At 38.1% G+C, this 19,301-nt stretch overlaps 1 protein-coding gene across 1 annotated transcript; it reads right to left on the reverse strand.

Moving 5' to 3' along the window:
* Positions 1 to 1,385: 1,385 nt before the first annotated feature.
* SLC17A3 (solute carrier family 17 member 3) lies at positions 1,386 to 17,897 on the reverse strand. The gene is made up of 13 exons (XM_029243822.1): positions 17,532 to 17,897; positions 15,288 to 15,404; positions 11,575 to 11,786; positions 11,138 to 11,371; positions 10,969 to 11,056; positions 8,071 to 8,157; positions 4,302 to 4,420; positions 4,017 to 4,178; positions 3,612 to 3,738; positions 3,370 to 3,520; positions 2,986 to 3,076; positions 1,935 to 2,071; positions 1,386 to 1,772 (listed from the first exon to the last, which is right to left on the reverse strand). The coding sequence occupies exons 1-12, from the start codon at positions 17,545 to 17,547 to the stop codon at positions 1,937 to 1,939; spliced, it is 1,539 nt and encodes a 512-aa protein (XP_029099655.1). The 5' UTR covers positions 17,548 to 17,897; the 3' UTR covers positions 1,386 to 1,772; positions 1,935 to 1,936.
* Positions 17,898 to 19,301: the final 1,404 nt, after the last annotated feature.

Raw genomic sequence — 19,301 nt, forward strand, 5'->3', positions numbered from 1 at the left:
CAGTATCTCAGGTTAGAGGCCCAGGACTCCTAACTCCTCTCTTCTCCTGCATCTATCTAACCAAATGCCATGATCTTTCACTTCTGCCTCCTAAATGTTACTCGTATCTCTCTTCTTTCCATCCCAGCTCTTCCAACCCTAGTCCAGTCCTCACCGCTGCTGTGTGGACCACTAACTAGTCTTCCTGATTCTGGAATTGGGCCAGAGTGTCCTATCTAGAGAGAAAATCTGCCCATGTCACCATTGCTTGTAGCTCCCTGACATGGCGAACAAGACCTCCATGTTCTGGTTACACCCACCTCCCTAACTTAATCTTCTGCCCTTCCCTAACTGACCATGTAGGCAAGTGATTCCCTTCAGAAATGTTTATTTTTTTTCATGCTTTTGTACAAGTTGGGCTCCAATGTGGAAAATTCTACCATAACACTCTTTTAACATTTAGCTCAGGAATTACTTGCAGAAGGAGATCCCCTGTGCTCTTCAGCTTAGGATTGGAACCCCTCATCTGGTCTCCTGTAATGACCGGCATGTCCCCCTGCTATTGTACCTAAGGCAATGCACTTGCCATGTATTATTATGTGTGTCTTCCACATCTGAATGGACAATATGACTGTGTCTAATTTACTCTAGTGTTCCAAGGGCCTAGATTCTAGACTATGCAAAATCTCAGTAATTGTTGTTGCTTATTCAAATTTGACCTTCTATATCCTTGCCCTAATTTTACACTCAGAACTAGCGTCCATCACATCACTTCTATACAAAATAACTTGATGGCTATAATCTCTATTCAACACAGTAGAGATCACCATGGGGAGCAACCTAGAACATAGTTTTGGCCCCTCTGAACATGCTATGACCCACTGACACCTACAAATTATAATTTAAAGAAATATTGAACCATTTCATGTTTTGAGCTTTATATATGACTTAACTACTGAAATTAGTTGGATCCTAGAAGGAGAAACATAAGAGACTCACACTGGGTAATTTGAGGACAGTGTTAGATGAGACAATTTACACAGGATTGGGAAGGTGGGAAGGAAACCACAAGATAATTCTTGAGAATCCCAGAACTTGCAACATAAAGGCCAAAAAAGGTTTGATGGGACATGGGAAGAGAGAAATTACCAGACTATGTGGAGAGGGCTGTCTGCTAGGAGCTGTGAACTATACAGGAAGGATCAGCCACCTGCAGTCCCCACGAGGAGGAACTTTAGAGATAAATACTCCCTATCCTTACTCTCCTGCCTCCACTGAAAATCCAGCAGGAGGCAGTGGACAAGAAAGTGTGGGATGCAAACCACTCAGGTCAGCCTCCTGGGGCCCGAGCAGGATGCAGGAGAGTGGAGCACACAAAGGGAGAAACACATGGACAATATCCAGCCCAACAAATATATAAATTAATATTCATTTTCACAAGTAGGAGGAATCATTGCCCTAGGGAGGTTACTGCCCTCGATTAAGAGTTTCAAAACATAGTTTCCTGTTTAGAGATTCAAAAACTGTGAATCTAGCCTGCTGGCTCCCATAGAGCAGCTCCTCTGAATTCATTGTTAACTCTATGAAGATGACATGTTCTTGGCTATCATTTTATTTGAATTTTCATTCATCTTATATTTTTCTCAAAATGAAATCTGAGTAAAATAAGGAACTGATCTCAGATTTGAAAAGAGCTACAGCAAAGAAAACTTTTTCTGTTGGTATTTTCATCACTGAAGGCTTCTCGTTTATGAAATAAGGTGCCTAATGATTTCCCATCCAAGGTGGGGTAACTAAGAAGGAAAAATGGCATAGAATTAAAAATTTAATACTCCAACATAAAATAGAAATTAAAAAAATTGTAAATCAGCTATTCTCCAATATAAAATAAAAATTAAAAAAAATTAAATAGTGCTTCTCTGGTTATAACCATAGATGAAATAATTTTTCTTTACCTTCATAAACGAGTGAGTTTCCTCTCTTTAGCCCAGTCTTGGACATCTGCTTTTCCAAATATAAGGTAGAGGATCAGTCCTAATGTGTTAATGGCAAATGACAAGGAGAAGACATTCCTCCACCCAAATTCAGGGTCCTGAGGAGACAAAACTTCAAGTAAATATTACCCCTTTCATCCCTTTTTCTATGAAACTCATTAATAGTTTAGAAGACAATATTCACCAGTGGGTTTCCATGTAGAAATACATTTCCTGAACATAGCTTAATAGTTTGATGGAAAGAATTTCAAAATGGATTCAGAATGTTCTTCATAAAATGGACTTAAGGACCATTGCAATTAACCTCCAGAATTGTATTTGTCCCTATTTATCAAAGTGCCATACATTTTCTCTTTTGTGCGAATCGTGACTATATATATGCTAATAATATTTCTTCTTGCAGTGCAAGAAGAATCTTGCAAGAAGAAGATTGTGGGCTTTGGAGCCAGACAGGTCTAAGTTAGGAGAATTCCAGTTCTACACCCTCTTAATGGAAAGACATATTCTATCAGATTTTAATCATCAGGAAATGAGGACAATAGTGTTTCATTTTCATAATTGGTGGGAGAATCAATAATTAAATGAGATCACTGCATATGAAATACCTGTAATAATACCTGCATGTATCAGGCACTTAAACATATTTGATTTTATTATCTCTTTGCTTTTGCATGGTTATGCAAATGAAAATTTCAAAGTGTTGCAGAAGTAATGGCAAGTTGCATAGATGCATGGATGCATCATCTTCTCACAGGACATCTATGTGGCTGTGTAATTTCAAATACTGGATATTACCAGTGGGTCACTAGTGAGTGCTTTGGTTTCAGAATAAGGAAAGATTGAGGTCATGAAGGAAATCCTTTTATATTTTTCTTTGCCAAGTTGATCTTCATGACAAAGTTACCCACAATTTAATTTTATTATCCAAAATGTGAAAACATTTTTTTATCCTATTACCTTTATGAATGGATTCAGCAGAGTATTTTAAGAATCCTTAACAAGAAAACTTTACCTGACTGAGAAGAAATCCACTGACAGTGGGTGCCAGGATAGCAGATATCTGTGCAAACCCTCTCGAGGCTCCCATGAGAAAGCTGGAATGCCTGTGGGTGACAGGAATGTTCCAGGCTAGATCCATAGACACTTCAGCCCTGCTTAGCATATGAATCCATCATATAGCAATTATGTCAAAAAGGACTCTCTCTGTGTATATTCAATGAAAAGTACTGAGACAAATCAACAACACCCTCCTCCCACATACTTGAAAAAATGGCCACAGGCTATCAGTGGTCCTTACCCATGATTTATAATTTCACAAAGTTTGGGGCTCCTGGAAGGCTGCAGGTTAAATCTTTTTCAGGAAATATGAAAATGAGAGTGGAAATTATAGTCCTACCTTGGAGCAATATCTAAGGCATTGATATAGATCCCTGGCTGACTAAACAAGCTTGGTCCACAGGAGAGCGTCAGAAGGCTCACTGCTGTGATATAGCTGGAGGCAACGTATGGCAGGACCACAAGGGATGCTGAAGAAGAGAGACTTCCTATGGAACGAGGAACAGATGAATTAACCAAGATACATCTTTGGCTGTTGTATGCCTTATAAATTATCAGAGCTTTTGGTCCTATTCTTAACTAGAACTGTGGCAATTTTCCTCACTGTAACAAGCCTAAAATTCTTGGTCAGAAGGAAATCTGCCAGGTAACCTCCCAGGATGCCAACGACCCGGGCACAAATAAAAGGAAGGGCAGACAGGAAGCCACTCTGAGGGGAAAATCTTGAGTAAACCATCATAATAAAGGCTGTGAGATCACACCTTGTATTGATAAAGCACGAATAATCATACCGACAACTCTGAAATCATACTTTCCTAAGAAAATCAGTAGCTTCTTCCATCATACCCTCAGAAAAGCTACTCACACGACTGTTACATTATCTCTTGGTAATAAAAGATAAATTTTTCTAGATGGGATGATTTGTGAAGGCAGAGTAATTCGAGAGTCATGCAAACAGGAGAAATGGGTGGAGGGAAATATACTCACATCTCTGATATCAACATTGAACACAGAGCTGATGTAAGTTGGTGTGTATACAACCATTATGTTAATTAACCATTGATGGCTGAAACAGCAAAAACACAAGGACCAGAGGGGTAGACATCTGACCATAGCTTTGATGGGAAGAGGCTGCTTAGAAGAGCTGACCTGAAAACAAATTTACTGATTAGAATAGTAAGATCTGAGACACGCTCACACGTTCTTAGTCACCCTGATAAATCCAGATGCTGATACAAGATCTCTGGAGAAGGTCAGAGTTTTAATGTGTACCTGTTGGGCCAAGGAGGATATGATGTATTCTTTTTCTGTGATGTTCATCCATGGGTGAGTGACAGGGTCATCATAAATCAAAACAAACCAGAGAAGGCAGGAGACACAGCCAACACCTCCTGCCAGCAGAGGTAAAATTGGTAAACTTCTGCGTGAATTTTTTTACATTGTGTTATTTTCTGGTGTGGTTCCTGGGAAAAGCTCTTGCTCTTAATATCTTCTTCCCATTTCTCAAAATATTCACATGAATATCACAGGTTTCTAGAACCCATTCCTTTATATTTCTTGATTATTTGTGTGCACAAAAATCACAGACCCTAGGAATGACACTACACTTGACATCTCAACCTTTTTAATACTAATAAAGGAAAATGATTTCTCTGCTCACAACCCTTCTGACATCAAATGTGTGGGGTTTTCACACTAAGAAATTCTCTAATTCTCTACAGACACCAACCTGGCATCCTACAGTTTAGCTTAGTTCTGACACTATCTGGCCTTAGCACAGACCCTACAGAGTAAGGGCTCAGTCACACAGGCTGCCCCCTACTTCAGATACTAATTGCAAGTAGTGAGTCCTCAAATCACCCACACTTCTGTTCAACTTTACTACAAATTCAGAGGTTCCCACAACTCCCTCTTAGTCTGATAATTTGCTGGAATAGCTCACAAAAGTCAGGGAAATATTCATTTATGTTTACTGGTTTATTATCAAAAATATGATAAAGGATACTGAGGAACACCCAGATGAAGAGATACATAGGGTGAAGTCTGGAACGGTCCTGAGTGCAGGAGTTTCTGACCCTGTGGAGTTGGGGATATGCTACCGTCCCAGCACGTGGATGTGTTCACCAACCTGGAGGCTCTTAGAACCCCATAGTTTAGGGATTTTTATGGAGGCTGTATCATGTCGGCATAATTGATTATTAACACAATCTGATACACCCTCTCCTCCTGGGAGGATGGAGGGTGGGGCTAAAAGTTCCAAGCTTCTAATCACTGCTTGGTCTTTCTGGTGGCCTCTAGCCTGAAGCTATCCAGGAGGATACCAAGAGTCACCTCATTAGACAAAAGATTTTCCTATAACTCAAGAAATTCCAAGGGATTTAGGAACTCTGCTTAGATGCTCCTATCATCCCCACCACTCACCATGAAATTACAAGAGTTTTAGCTCTGTGTCAGGAACTGGTGGCAGAAACCTTATCTATATATTTCTTATTATGTCACAATTAGCCATTCTAATAGGTGTGCAGAGGTAGCTCATTGTTTTTATTTGCATTTCCCTAATGACTAAGGATGTTGAGTTGACCACCTTTTCACATACTTACTTTCCCTCTCCCTATCCTCTTTAGTGAGGTGTCTTTGCCCATTTTTAAATTGGGTTTTTGTTTTGTTATTGAGTTTTGAGAATTATTTACACACTCTGGATAAAAGTCCTTATTGTATATGTGTTTTGCAAGTATTTTCTCTCCGTCTCAACTTGTCTCTTTATTATTCTAATAATGCCTTTTGAAGAGCAAAAGTTTTTAATTTTGATGAAATCCAATCTATCAGCTTGTTATTTTATGGATCAAACCTTTGGTGTCATAGCTAAGAAATCTTTGCCTAAATAAAGAGCAAAGATTTTCTCATATGTTTTCTTTTAAAAGAATGATAATTTCAGATCTTACAATTACATCCAACATTCATTTTGAGTTTTTGTATAGAGTGCAAGATACGGATCAAAATTCTTTTTTTTTGAGCACCATCTGTTAAAAAGACTATCCTTTCTCCATTGAATTGTTTTTGCATCTTTGTCAAAAATCAGTTTATCATTAATGTGTAAGTCTATTTATGACTGTATTCTGTTTCAGTGATCTGTTTGTCTCTATGCCAATACCACAATGTCTTGATGACTGTAATTTTATAATATACCTTGACATCAGGCTGTATTAGTCTTACAACTTTGTCATTAATTTCCAAAATTGGCTATTCTAGGATCTTTTTATTTTCATGATAATTTAGTTTTCAGTGCATGTTTCACATCTTTTGTCAGATTTAGCACTGTTACATATTTTTTGATGCTATTGAAAATGGTACTGTTCTCTTTAATTTAAATTTCTGATTCTTTCAACTTTTGTATATCTAAAAATGTCCTTATTTTGCCTTTGTTTTTGAAAAGTTTTTTTTGTCTCTAGAATTCTATGTTAACAGATTTATTTTCTTTTTTCTTGCAGTATTTGAAAGATGTTGTTCCACTGCCTTCTTGCTTTTATTGCTTCTGATGGGAAAGCTGCAGTCATCATATCTTTGTTCTTCTCTCTCTAATTTTAAACTTTGACTGCTTTTAAGATTTCATCTTTATCACTGGTTTTGAGCCATTTTATTATGGTATAAATTGGTACAGTTGTCTTCATATTTCCTGTGCTTGAGATTCATTGACTTTTTTGGATCTGTGAGTTTAGTTTCCAACAAACTTGGAAAACTTTCAGCCATCATTTCTTCAAAGGTTTCTTTCTGCTCCCCCATCCCACTCCTCTCCTTTGGGTACTACACACCTTACTTATGTTCTCATTTTATTATTACTTTTTTCTCTGTGTAGGTCATTCTGGATGGTTTCTATTGCTACTTTTAATTTCATTAATCTTTTCTTCTGTTGTATCCTCTGTCATTAATTCAATCCTTATATTGTAGTTTTTATCTCTAGAAGTTTGATTTAGGGTCTTTAAAAATATATTTTGCATGTCTCTACTTAAATTTTGAACAAATATAGTTATAGCAACTATCCTTGTGTGCTAATTCTAACATTTGTGTCAGTTCTGGGTTGGTTGTGATTGATTGATTATTCTCCCTATTATGGATTGTGTTTTCCTGCCTTTGTCCATACCTGGTAACCTATGCCTTGAGCCAGACATTACGAATTATATCTTGTTGGGTGCTGAATATTTTTGTATTCCTATAAGTATTTTTGAGCTTTGTTTGGGGTACAGTTAAATTACATGGAAACACTGACCCTTTGGGTCTGGTCACCATCATTTGTTAGAGGGATCCACAATAGTGTGTCCTCTAGAGCTAATTATTTCTCACTATTGAGGAAAGACATTTATTAGGATTCTGCCCAATGGCCCAAGAATTATACAGTTTTTCATTCTGTCTTGTGGAAACAGGCACTATCCCTGATTCTCTATAAGTACTGGACACTATTCTTTAAATTTTTCCAATGATTTCCGGCACACACACACCCCCGCCCCCCACCGGCCTCAGATGATGTCTCCACACAGGTATTCTAATCAGTGCTCTGGTGAGTATCAAGGGGGACTCTGCAGATAGCCAGGGTTTTCTCTGTGTGCAGTTGTCTCCTGTTAGGCACTCTTTCCTGTGAGCTCTACCTGCCTTACTTTCTACCTGCCTTACTTACCTCCATCTCCTCAACTCTGATACTTCTGTCTCTCACAAACCACCACTCTGCAAGTCTGTCCCCTACTGCCTGCTAGGGCAGCAGATTTTGCCCAATCACTTGGTGTTAATAATGCATCATGGCAGGTTAACAGCATCATAGGCAGGCTGGTGTTAATAATGCATCATGGCAGGTTAACAGCCTCATAGGCAGGAGGACTTCCAAATCCTTTGACGGTATAAGTTAATTCTTCCCTACTATTATGTTAAGACATTTTCTTTTACTAGGATCTTTCTGTCTCGATTCATTTCCTCCAGAAAAGTACACACAGATAGACACTCAGAAGAATCTCCCTGAATATGAAAACCTAGGAGTGGGGAGACAGCAGCTTACCAAAGATATAGAAGACAAAAGGCCACCCAAGGGCTTGACTGATGTTGCCACCCAGGAGGATGGCAATGCAGCTTCCCAGCATCATTCCTGCAAAGAGAGAATAAGCTGTGGGGCTCTGGACTGCCACCTGATAGATGCCTACAGAATGACAGATGACATGTTACAGAGCAGTATCACCATAAAGAGATAAGCATAATAGAATATATGAACTTCAAACTTGTGATTGAGTTCATATGTTCTCCTGAGGACCCATTTTTCTGGCAGTTCCCTAGTAACGTTGCAGATGACAACCATGCTTCCTTTTATGCCATTTTAATTTTTAATTACACAATTCATATAACATATGCTATTGTAAAAGTAAATTACTGCAAAGAACCAAGGTTCCCCTCACATGCCCCCCAATCCATCCCCACTCGAATGTTAACCAACAGCTACAATTTATTATATGAGGTATAATTGCATACATTTTCCTCTCTGCACACATACATAATGTATATCTATACATACATGCATCTCTTGGTAAATGCATTTATGTAATATGTAGACAGAAAGTTAGATAGATTTGTCTATTAATGTGCTAATAGCACTGTTTTAATTTCCATGGCTTTACCAAGTATTCTCATATATAGTGAGGCACATATCCCTTTTACAACTTCTTCAAAACTAGACTATTATGTTTTTTTAAATTTTCCAGATGAACATTAACATCAACTTGTCAACTTTTATATATATGTATGTGAGTTATTATTAATTTTAAATAAGCAGGACCATAATGTACCTATTGTCCTGTGACATTTATTTTTTATTTAACAATTGGGCTTGTAAATATTTCCATGTCACTGCAGATGCTACCTAGTTGTTACTTATGAACATAAACTTAATTTTCACTTCTGAACTTAAACATAATTTATTTCTGTACAGTAAAATATCAAAGGTACACTTGCTAAACCAAAGACTGTGCATTTTTTGACAGAACTGCTGAAGTATCCTGCTAAAAGGCCATACTAAATTAAACTGCCAACAGAGATTGTTTTCCTCATCTCTTGACAACATTGGACATCCTCCTAGTTTTCCAAATATGAATGCAAAACAGTATATAAGTTTTTCTTTTTATAGTGAAGTTGAACATTTTTTTCATTTTTATTTCTTTTTTGAACTGTTCATAATCTTTTTTTTTGTTTCTTTCACTTGCTTAACTTTGTCTCAATTTATAGAATCTTTATGTGTTGTGAATAATAACCCTCTGTCTGTCATGCTGGCTGCAATTCTATTCTCCCGATTTAAACTTTGTTTATGGTGTCTTTTGTAACCTAGCAGTTGTGAGTTTTCATGGGGCCAGATCTGTAAGTTTCCTCTGTAATGACTTCTAGATTTACTCCTTTGCTTAAAAGGGCTTTCCTGATCTCACAGTTAAAAAAAAAATCAGACCAGGGCTTGGACTCGTGTCCCCTGCATTGGCAGGTGGATTCTTAACCACTGTGCCACCAGGGAAGTCTCAGCAACAACTGTTTTTTATAGCAGTATGTTCTTTTAAAATGAATATCATCTACACATATTCCCGTGGATCTCTCTGATGTTATTTGTTAATTATTTAAAATCTTCTTTGAATTCCTTTATTAATTTCTTTTTCATTTGGGTTAGTTCTTGCAGTTTTACGCGCAGGCTCAGCGGCCATGGCTCACGGGCCTAACCGCTCCACGGCATGTGAGATCTTCCCAGACCGGGGCACGAACTCGTGTACCCCTACATCGGCAGGCGGACTCTCAACCACTGCGCCACCAGGGAAGCCCCAGTTCTTGAGTTTGGTTTCTCTCTTTCATGCTCTTGATTTCCTTCAAATGTTTGAGGATTTGGGAAAGCCAATCCTTTTTTTTTTTTTTTTGCGGTACACGGGCCTCTCACTGCTGTGACCTCTCCCATTGCGGAGCACAGGCTCCGGATGCCCAGCCTCAGCGTCCATGGCTCACGGGCCGAGCCGCTCCACGGCATGTGGGATCTTCCTGGACCGGGGTACGAACCCGTGTCCCCTGCATTGGTAGGCGGACTCTCAACCACTGTGCCACCAGGGAAGCCCAGCCAATCCTTATTTATATTTGAGGATATCCCTTAGTCAGCTGTGATAACCAAAGTGAGTTTCCTTAGTCCAAACTGGAGCCTCCATTCCCCTATCAGTGGATATGAGCTCAGATGACAAAGACTAATCCTCCAGGGTTGTGAAGGGCTCTAGAGAGGCATAAGGTCAGGCAGGGTGTGTATGTGTGTGCACGTGACTCGTTTTCTGGACTTGAAGAATCCCTGGCTCTCCTACCCTTCTCTCCTTACCCAGCACCCATACTTTGGCAATTTCCAGTTTGTTAGCCCTACTCTTTCCATTTCCATTGACTCAATGTAACTGAAGCTTTCTTCCTCCAGAATATTCATTCCAAGTACACTGTCCAGACAGATCATTATCAGAAAGCAGTTCTCAGGACAACTGAGAGCAATTCCAAAGAAAATTAAGTTGGATTCATGCTTCACACTGAACACTAGTATAAACTCCAATATGTCAAAAATAAAAAATGAAACCATACATATTCATTAAAAGCCAGGTTGGATGCTTTTGTAACATTTCTAACTATGACTCAAACCCAGAAACCATAAAAGAAAAGAACGATCAATTTGACTACATAAAAATGTATTTTTAAAAAATGGCAAAAGGCATTATAAGCAAAGTCAAATCACAAATGACAACTTGGGGAAAATAACTAAAAGTCATGTCACAAAGGACCCATCCCCCTAGTTTATAAATACTTGATTGACATTGAGCAGAAGACAAAGAACCTTTCAATAAAAAAAGCTGAAGAACTCAGTGAAAGAATGTTGGATTGTAGTGGACTCATTTCCGTTATATGTTTTTACCTGAGAAAGCAATGCTGCAGAGTCGGCTTCGTTCATTTGGAGGACTCCATCTTTCCCAGAGTGCAAACTGACCCCCATATCCTAACCCCTGAAATAAAAATAGAGTTCTTGATATGTGGTCCCATAGAGAAATTCATATCCAGCGCATATTTATAAAATATCTGGGTACCAGCCTCACGCCCTGAAGTATTCGAGTTGCAATGAGGAAACCTAGGCCAAGGTCAGCTGCCAGAGGGGTGAAGAGAACGAGAAATGAGGATCCAAGCAGAGCAGCACCAACCATTCGCTTTGTTCCTACTCTTCCAGCCAGGTATCCACTGGGAGCCAGTGTCAGGATCACGCCATAGTTGATAGAACTAAAGATGATGCCCTGGATTTGAGGGCTCCAATCATACACAGGGGCCTTAAAGAAACAGAGATTGCTTTGGCAAGCCATTTACAGGAAGGCTGTTGCATAACTTGAGAAGCCTCTTTAGATCTTCCACTTGCTTTCAAATCACTATTTCCTCAATTAAAACTTCTTAACATATAAACTCCAGAAAAAATAAATATCCAAACAAACAAATAGCAAAAACAAGAACACAACTTAAATCTTGCATTGCTTACCCCCGCAGGAAGACTTTTTGGGGAATTATTTGGGTCATCAAATGAGTCAACAGGCAGCCCCTCAGTGGAGCTGTTAAACTGGGACTGATGGTTTGTGCTGTTGGCCATGGTTACCATGGTGATGTTCATGATAATATTTTGTGCCATTATTATGAAGTTGCAGAGATGTGTGATGAAGGCTATTCCATAGCGAGTGGAACATAAGCTTGGAGCTGGAAATATTATGACATTATATTAGTGCTTTCTTTATTGAACCATCATTTATTTTTCACAAGTTATAATACAGAAAGGTATAACCTGATGATTTAAATGGCACTTCTATCGGCTTTGGGAAAGAAAGATTACAAAAGCAGAAAATGACTGAGTTGAGTCAAAGCGTGTTTTATACCACAGCTTTATAGACCCTGACTTGCTCTGGGGTGTTCTGTTCTTCCTGCAATTTTGTCTCTCCCATTCCTAGGTTACTGTATTCTATGGTTGATGAAATTACTCATATTTAAATATATGTAGATATGGATATATAGAATATATATATTTAAAGTAAATATATACGTATAAATGAAATATGAATTATATAATTTATATGTACTATATTATATACATATATAATGTAAATTTTAAACATTGAAGGAGTTGTTCATTGGTATAGATTTATTATTCTTCTCATATGTCTCAGTCAGTGAGGGCAAACTTTCATTTAAATTTTGAAATTAAACCTCTAGAAAGATTTTCTCATTAGAGAAAAATTGACACTGACAAACTGTGAAAAAATACAGTGAAAGTGAAAAAATAACAGAAAAAGAAATGAGCACAAAATTAAAATAATCTGTTTTTGTACTTCCAGGAAAGACAGCTATTGCCAGGAAGAAACTATTGCAACAATCCAGAAAAGAAGTGAAGAACCGTGAACTAGGGTGGTAGCAGTAGAGGAACTAAGATGTGATAAGATCCCAGATAGATTGCAGTAGGGGAATAACTGAATCTTGGTTTCAATTTTACAGATGGGTGAGGGAAGGGCATTAGAGAGGTTCTTGTTCTAAACAGCTGCAAGAATGGAGTTGCTGTTCAATGAGGAAGAGAGTTCTGCAGAAAAAGCAGGTTTGGGGGCAGTGGGATGATAAAGAGCTTATTATTGGACAGTTAAGACAAAGATGCCTTTTAAGCACCCAAGAGATGTTGAGAATATTGTTGCATATAAAACTCTAGAGTTTAGAATAGAGGCTGAGGCAAAACATTGGGAGTTAATAACCTTCAAGATGATACTTGAAGCCATGGTATTTAGGAAATGAGAATAAATAGGGAAGATAACCAAGGACTGACTCTAGGGCTCTCCAATGCTTAGAGGTTGGATAAATGGGAAGAAACTGTCAATGGAAACTGAAAAGGAATGGTCAGTGGGGTAGGAAGAAAACCAGGAAAGTGTGGTGTCCTGGAAGCCAAGGGGAAAAGGGCTACGGGGAGGAGGGAGTAAGTAGGTGTGTCAGATGTTTCTGATAGGTTATATGTAACATGATGACTGAGCATTAACTCATTTAATCCTCACAATAACCCTGTGAAGCAGCTACCACTATTCCAACTTTACAGGTGCAGAGCGGTCAGCTAATCGTATAGCTCAAGTGTCTATGCTCGTAACCACTGCACTGCTTGTGTACAGTGGCTTTTATTTTGTCCCAGATGATTCCATGAGAATACCTTTGCCACGATCCGAGTGCACTCATCTGTGGGGTTGTATGGCTGTATGGTGTAGGAGAGGATAACAACACCATGCGTCACCAAGAAGTCTTCAAAACTTCAAGAAAAGAGGTGCCTTGAGGTTTACAAAAGTGCCTTTCCCTCAAGACCATACTCTCTTCTTCTTAAGTAGAACACAAATCTTTGCAGTGAATGTAGTGGGGAAGGAAGAATTTGGAAGAAACTTGGAAGTGTACTGTAATTAGAGCGAGGAGCTAAAAAATAATGTCTTTGTAAAGGTTTTCCTTTCCTTTTTGGAGCTGGGTGATGACTTCCTATGTCAATCAAATCAACTAATAATTTATCAGTTCTTTGGCCTCTGATCTCCCCAGCTTGCTTTGGGATCCTAGAGGCCAAAGGCTACAGAAAGCGAGTATCAGCAAACCAGGAGACTAATGGCTCACAAATGGGTGGGGTGAACACCTGCCTCATGAGATTGCTGAAAGATCCACTAGAGGCTGTATTTAAAAGGCTTAGTCTGGTGCTTGCTGCATATTACGTGTTCCCTACAGGCTGCTACGTGTGTCCTTAAAACTTATTTGTTTCCCGTGTCTAGTTAAAATATATGAAAAATAATGTTGGTACAACATCTCATGTCTTAAAATTTTAAAACTCAATATATAATACAATAATACTGCCTTTTGTCAAATTGAAGTTATCATTGATTTAAGATGCATCATTTTTTGCTCTACTAAAAATCAATTGATCAACTAATCGACAAATCAAACTTAATAGATCCAAAACTAAACTCCTAAGTTCCCCCTCCCAACCTTGCTCCACCCAAATTCCTTCCCAACTCAGGTGATAGAAGTTCCATCCTTCCAAACACTGCAATTTATCCTTGATTTCTTTCTTTCACAGCCTACATCCAGTCTATCTAGAACATACTGCTTTCTTTCTTTCTTTCATTCAAAATGTATGTAGAATTCAACCACTTCTCACCAGGGCCACTGCTATCTTTTTGTTTAAAGCCTCTTCCATGTGGTTCTAGCTACCAACATCTCTTGCCTAGATTTTTGCAATAGCCTTCAACTTGACTTCCTGCTTCCAGTCTACTCTCATTACAGCATTTGGAGTGCTCTAGTCGTACCATAAATTTGATCACGCCATTTTCTGCTCAAAATTCTCTATGTGGCCACACTATTTTTCAGATTAAAAACTAAGGTCTCTTTAGTGGCCAATGGAAATGAAGTATTTATAACCATTGCTTAAAATTTTTATTTTTCTTAGGAAAAAGCCCTGAGGAAGTAATAATTCCAACTGTAGACAAGTGTTATGTTACAGGATATCATGAGATATATAGATAGATATGTTATATGTAACATATACAATATGTTATATCTATATAACTATATCTATCAATTAATCTATCTGTATGATAGGTAAGCAAAACCCCCCAAAACTCCACAACTTAAATATCCAACCACAGGGATTTTTCAGGTAAATAATACTTTATCTATTGGATATATTGGAATAATAATATGTATCCTTTAAGAATAATGATTGTATTATAAAGCAAATTGAAAAGTATGTGTGGTCCAAAACATACAACATAATATATACAGCACAGAACTATATAAAATATACATGTAAACGAAGGCAATAAAAACAAATTACAGTGGTTACATTAAGCTTAGTAACATCTTTTTTCATATCTTGATTTTTTGAGGTTTCTGTAAATTTTTTATACTTTACTTAAGCAATACAATTATGCTTACAATATTACATGCAGTAACAAGCAGAATACACAGTACTATGTGTAGACGATTTGGTAGCATTTATCAAGAACGCAAGTGCATATGGACTAAGATTAGGAGGTAATCATCAAAAATAAAATACTTTTTTAGAAATGTACATTAATAGTACTTGATTTTTAAAAAACAATTAAACACCTTAAAAGACATGAATTCATTTCTTTGTATTACGATATTGTAAAAATCCACCATAAAATCCTAAAACCACATAGTCAAGGTTGAGTTTACCTTTCCCAGGACTGAGCTTCTCATCCCCTTGTACATCTTGGGAGTACTTCCCTGCCGTGGGACTCAATTCTGTCATGGTGGCCATTGCGTTCTTCTCTCCTGATGACTGTTTTTCACCTACAGGGTGATATGTTATCCAAGGTGTCAGCCACGAGAAATGAGACTTCTTTGAAACATTTAAAAAGTGGGCAACAGGCAAACAGAAGCTGGGCCGTTCCATCTGCATGGGGTATAAGCAGGATCATTACCTAGTCCTGGCTCAATACAACAGGCGTACAGCGCCTAAGGCGTGGAACTGTTTATTATGTAGGATCTGGAGTACTCACTGTGTGCCAACTTAAGAGCGCTGGATTTGGAGCTAGGCATTTCTAAGTTGAAATCCAGGCTTGTGATTTACCTAATGTGCTGAGTGCTACCAGGAGCAAATTTGTGTGTTTTAGTTTCCCATCTGCTGTTAACAAGAACAATGACAACAACAGCGCGGCAGCAGCACCTTCATCAAGGACTGTAGGATTCAATAGACTGCACGTGCCTGGCGCTCAGCAAGTGGTTGCCATGTGGTTTATTGCCATCGTTGTTGGAGCTACTACAGATGTGGGTCACCGCGGAGCTGTCTCCTTCTGGCATCCTCTACTGCACCTGAGAACCTGGCTTCTGGTACCCCTGATGACTCCCACACTGCTTCCCCGTTTGACCCACTGTGAGTGTCGCTAACGTGTGTCATCAATAATTGGAGACCAAATTTGTATAATGAGATGATACAAGTTTTAATTGGATAAATTTGACATGTAATGTGTAAATTTAAGGTGTACATCTCGTGTTACTTTGATACATTTATATATTGTAAAATGGTTGCCGTGATGATATTTATCACATTATATACTTAGTACAATATTATTACCTATGTTCAATAAACTGTACATTAAATCTCTATGGCTATTTTAGTACTTGGTACAAATTTGTACCCTTAAATACCATCAATGTTACTCCCTACCCTCCATCCCCCAGTAACCACTGTTTTACTCTCTGTGGCTTTTTTACATGTTTGATTTTAAAGATTCCATGTATAAGTGATAATGTGCTCAGTATCCATCCATGCTGTTGCAAAAGGCAGGATATCCTTTTTTCTCATAGCTGAATAATATGCCATTGTGTATATATACAGGATGATACAATTCTAACCCTGATCATTTTTGGCCACAAGTTGATGATAGGTCTACAGTGTTATAGAAAAAACTAACACAGAGATCTTGACTTTTCTGCTTATAAGAGAAGTAAAACGTCTTTCTTACATACAATATTAAGATCTTGAATACCCAAGGGGATTCTTGTATGGTACTGTGTGTAGAATTACAATATTTGTGCTATGTTTAGTGCTCAATTTATTAATGTTAAACCTCTTAAAGGAAAAGTTTCAAAACATGTAACTATTTATGCCACTAATAAATCAAAGTTGTTGGTTCAATAAATAATATCCTCTTAAACATTTAAACACTGGCACTTAACTAGACTCGGTCTAAGACCAGTGTTGCAAACTAAGGCATGGCTTCTTAGCATTTATAAAAATTAAAAGTTTCATTAGTGCAGTAAAAGTTTCATTACTGCACGTGCCATAGGCTGCCCCCTTAGGATATAAAGTTAGACCCTCTCTGGTGGCACACGGCCAGCAATGTTGCTTCTCTTTCTCACTTTGTGAGAGTGTGGGGTTACCAGGGTTGATTGGTCTTTCCTATTCCTGACCCCACTTTCCCTCAACTGCTTGCCCTACTTTCAGGACCCAAATCCAACAGTCCTTTGTATAAACGAAACTTGTAGGAAGACATATGTCCTTTAAAAAATGGGGCAAACTTCTGTCTATTCCCCTCTACATATTGAAATTTTACTTTTAAAATATCCCTAATAATGCTATCCTTCTTTGTGTTATAACTATTATATGAGCATTTCTTACATTAATACCTTCTTTTTAGAGAGTTATTATGGAATCATGGTTTTAAAACAATTCCATTTCAGTGTAATTCTATTTTCTTTTCATGTTATAATTATCCTACTTGGGTGCAGGTCAAGTTCAGAGTGTGGCCTTTGGATGTCTCCTCTCTATTTTTATTCATTGTTTTTCTTAAACAGCTTCATTGAGGTATAACTGACAATGAACTATGCTTATTTAAAGTGTACAATTCCATAAGTTTTGAAGGATGTATACCCATGAGACAATCAATGCAATCAGAATAGTAACTTATACATTACCCCCTGTAAGTTTCATCCTGTCCTTTTGTAATACTTCTCAGAAGCATTTCCCAGCTCCTGCCCATTCCTCCTGCTCTTCTACCCCTGGAAACAAAAGATTAGCTTGCATTTTCTAGCAATTTGATAGAATGGAATCATATAATATGTCCTCACTTTTTTCCTGGCTTATTTCACTCAGCATAATTATTTTGAAATTCATCTATGTTGTGTACATTAATACTTCATTCCTTTTTATTGCTGAGTAATATTTCATTGCACGGTTATACCACAATTTGTTTATCCATTCATCTTTTGATGAAAATTGTATTGTTTGCCGTTCATGGCCATTACAAATAAAGATACTCTGAACATTCATGTACAGGTCTTTGTTTAGACATGTGCTTTCATTTCTCTTAGATAAATACTTACAAGTGGTACCTATGAGTGGATAAATACCATATGGTAAGTATATGTTTAACTTTTTGAGAAAATGATGAATTGTTTTCCAAAGTGGTTGTACCATTTTACACTCTCACTAACAGTGTATGAGAGAGTTCCAGATCCTCTACATACTCAACAATTTGATGTGGTCAGTCTTTTTAGTTTTAGACATTCTAAAGGATATGTAGTAATATCTCATCATGGTTTTAATTTGCATTTCTCTAATGAGGTTGAGCATCTTTCCATGTGTTTATTTGCTATCAATATATCTTCTTTGGTGAGGTGTCTCTTCAGATCTTGGCACTGGGCATTCTAATTCCCTGGTGTGGCCAGAACATTTCAAAAGTAGGCCTTTTAAATGTGAAACTAACACAACATTGTAAATCAAGTATACTTCAATTGAAAAAACTAGGCCTTTTGTACCTAGGGAAATTGCCCTGATTTTAATTGCAAAGATTGCTTGGGAGACACTTTACTAAAGACAAAGATGTGGCCACCTGCATTGTCTTGCACAACCTGGCAATGCTGAACAGGAATATGTTGTTTTTATTAACACCTTTTCCCTATGGGTGATATTTATTCTCACTTCCATGTTCTGTTATGATGTCAGTCAATGTAACTCTGTGGCTGTGAGACTTTACCATCCCCCTGCTGTGGGACTGTTTGGACTGGAACATTCTGAATGTTAGATTACTTCCAGTTTTCTATTATCTCTGTTCTAGACAACAAGGCATGCCTTGTCTCGGAAACCTGAGTGCCGAGTCCCAGCAGATGTGACCATATATTCAATACACAGAGATCATTCTCCCAGGAGGTTTTACAAGCATTCACTCACACAGCTAAACAGGTGGTTGAGTATAGGCAACAAACAGGGATCCACATAAGGGAAAGTTCTGAGAGCAAGTGGCTGCCAAGGGAACATCTGAATTCCAGGGAAGGTTGGTGACCTCAAGAAAGTTTTCTGGCTGGATGCCCCGGCAGTGAGGTTGCAAGGGTAATACAATTCCACTCCCGCTAGCCTCCAAGGCATAGGACTATACAAAAGAAACTACATACATATATTTATATATTATATATGTTTTGTATATGTGTGTGTATACACACACACACACACACACATACTTTTTAACAGCTACCTTATTTTCCAGTATTGGTCCAGAAAACGCTGCTGGTTGCCTGAGTCAGAGACTATATGGCATCCTGTGGTGTTTCTGGTTCGAAGCAGTGTCCACAAGGAATTATACTGAGGTTTACCTTCCTGCAGAGGCCACTGGGTTTAAAGGCTGGGGGTGTGCAACCAATAGTTCCCTCCCTATACATCTGTGAGGGCACAAGTGTCATCAAAAAGTT

This window comes from Monodon monoceros, unplaced genomic scaffold (genome assembly GCF_005190385.1).
Source record: "Monodon monoceros isolate NGI ecotype Baffin Bay Population unplaced genomic scaffold, NGI_Narwhal_1 Super_Scaffold_3, whole genome shotgun sequence".
Lineage (NCBI taxonomy): Eukaryota > Metazoa > Chordata > Mammalia > Artiodactyla > Monodontidae > Monodon > Monodon monoceros.

What these genes read in the sequence shown, in the direction of transcription:
- SLC17A3 (XM_029243822.1), bottom strand. An exon ending in TATCCTCCTTGGCCCAACAG is followed by an intron (nt 4,179 to 4,301) that starts GTACACATTAAA and finishes ATTTGTTTTCAG; the next exon opens with GTCAGCTCTTCTAAGCAGCC. An exon ending in GTGGATTTCTTCTCAGTCAG is followed by an intron (nt 2,072 to 2,985) that starts GTAAAGTTTTCT and finishes TTGTCTCCTCAG; the next exon opens with GACCCTGAATTTGGGTGGAG.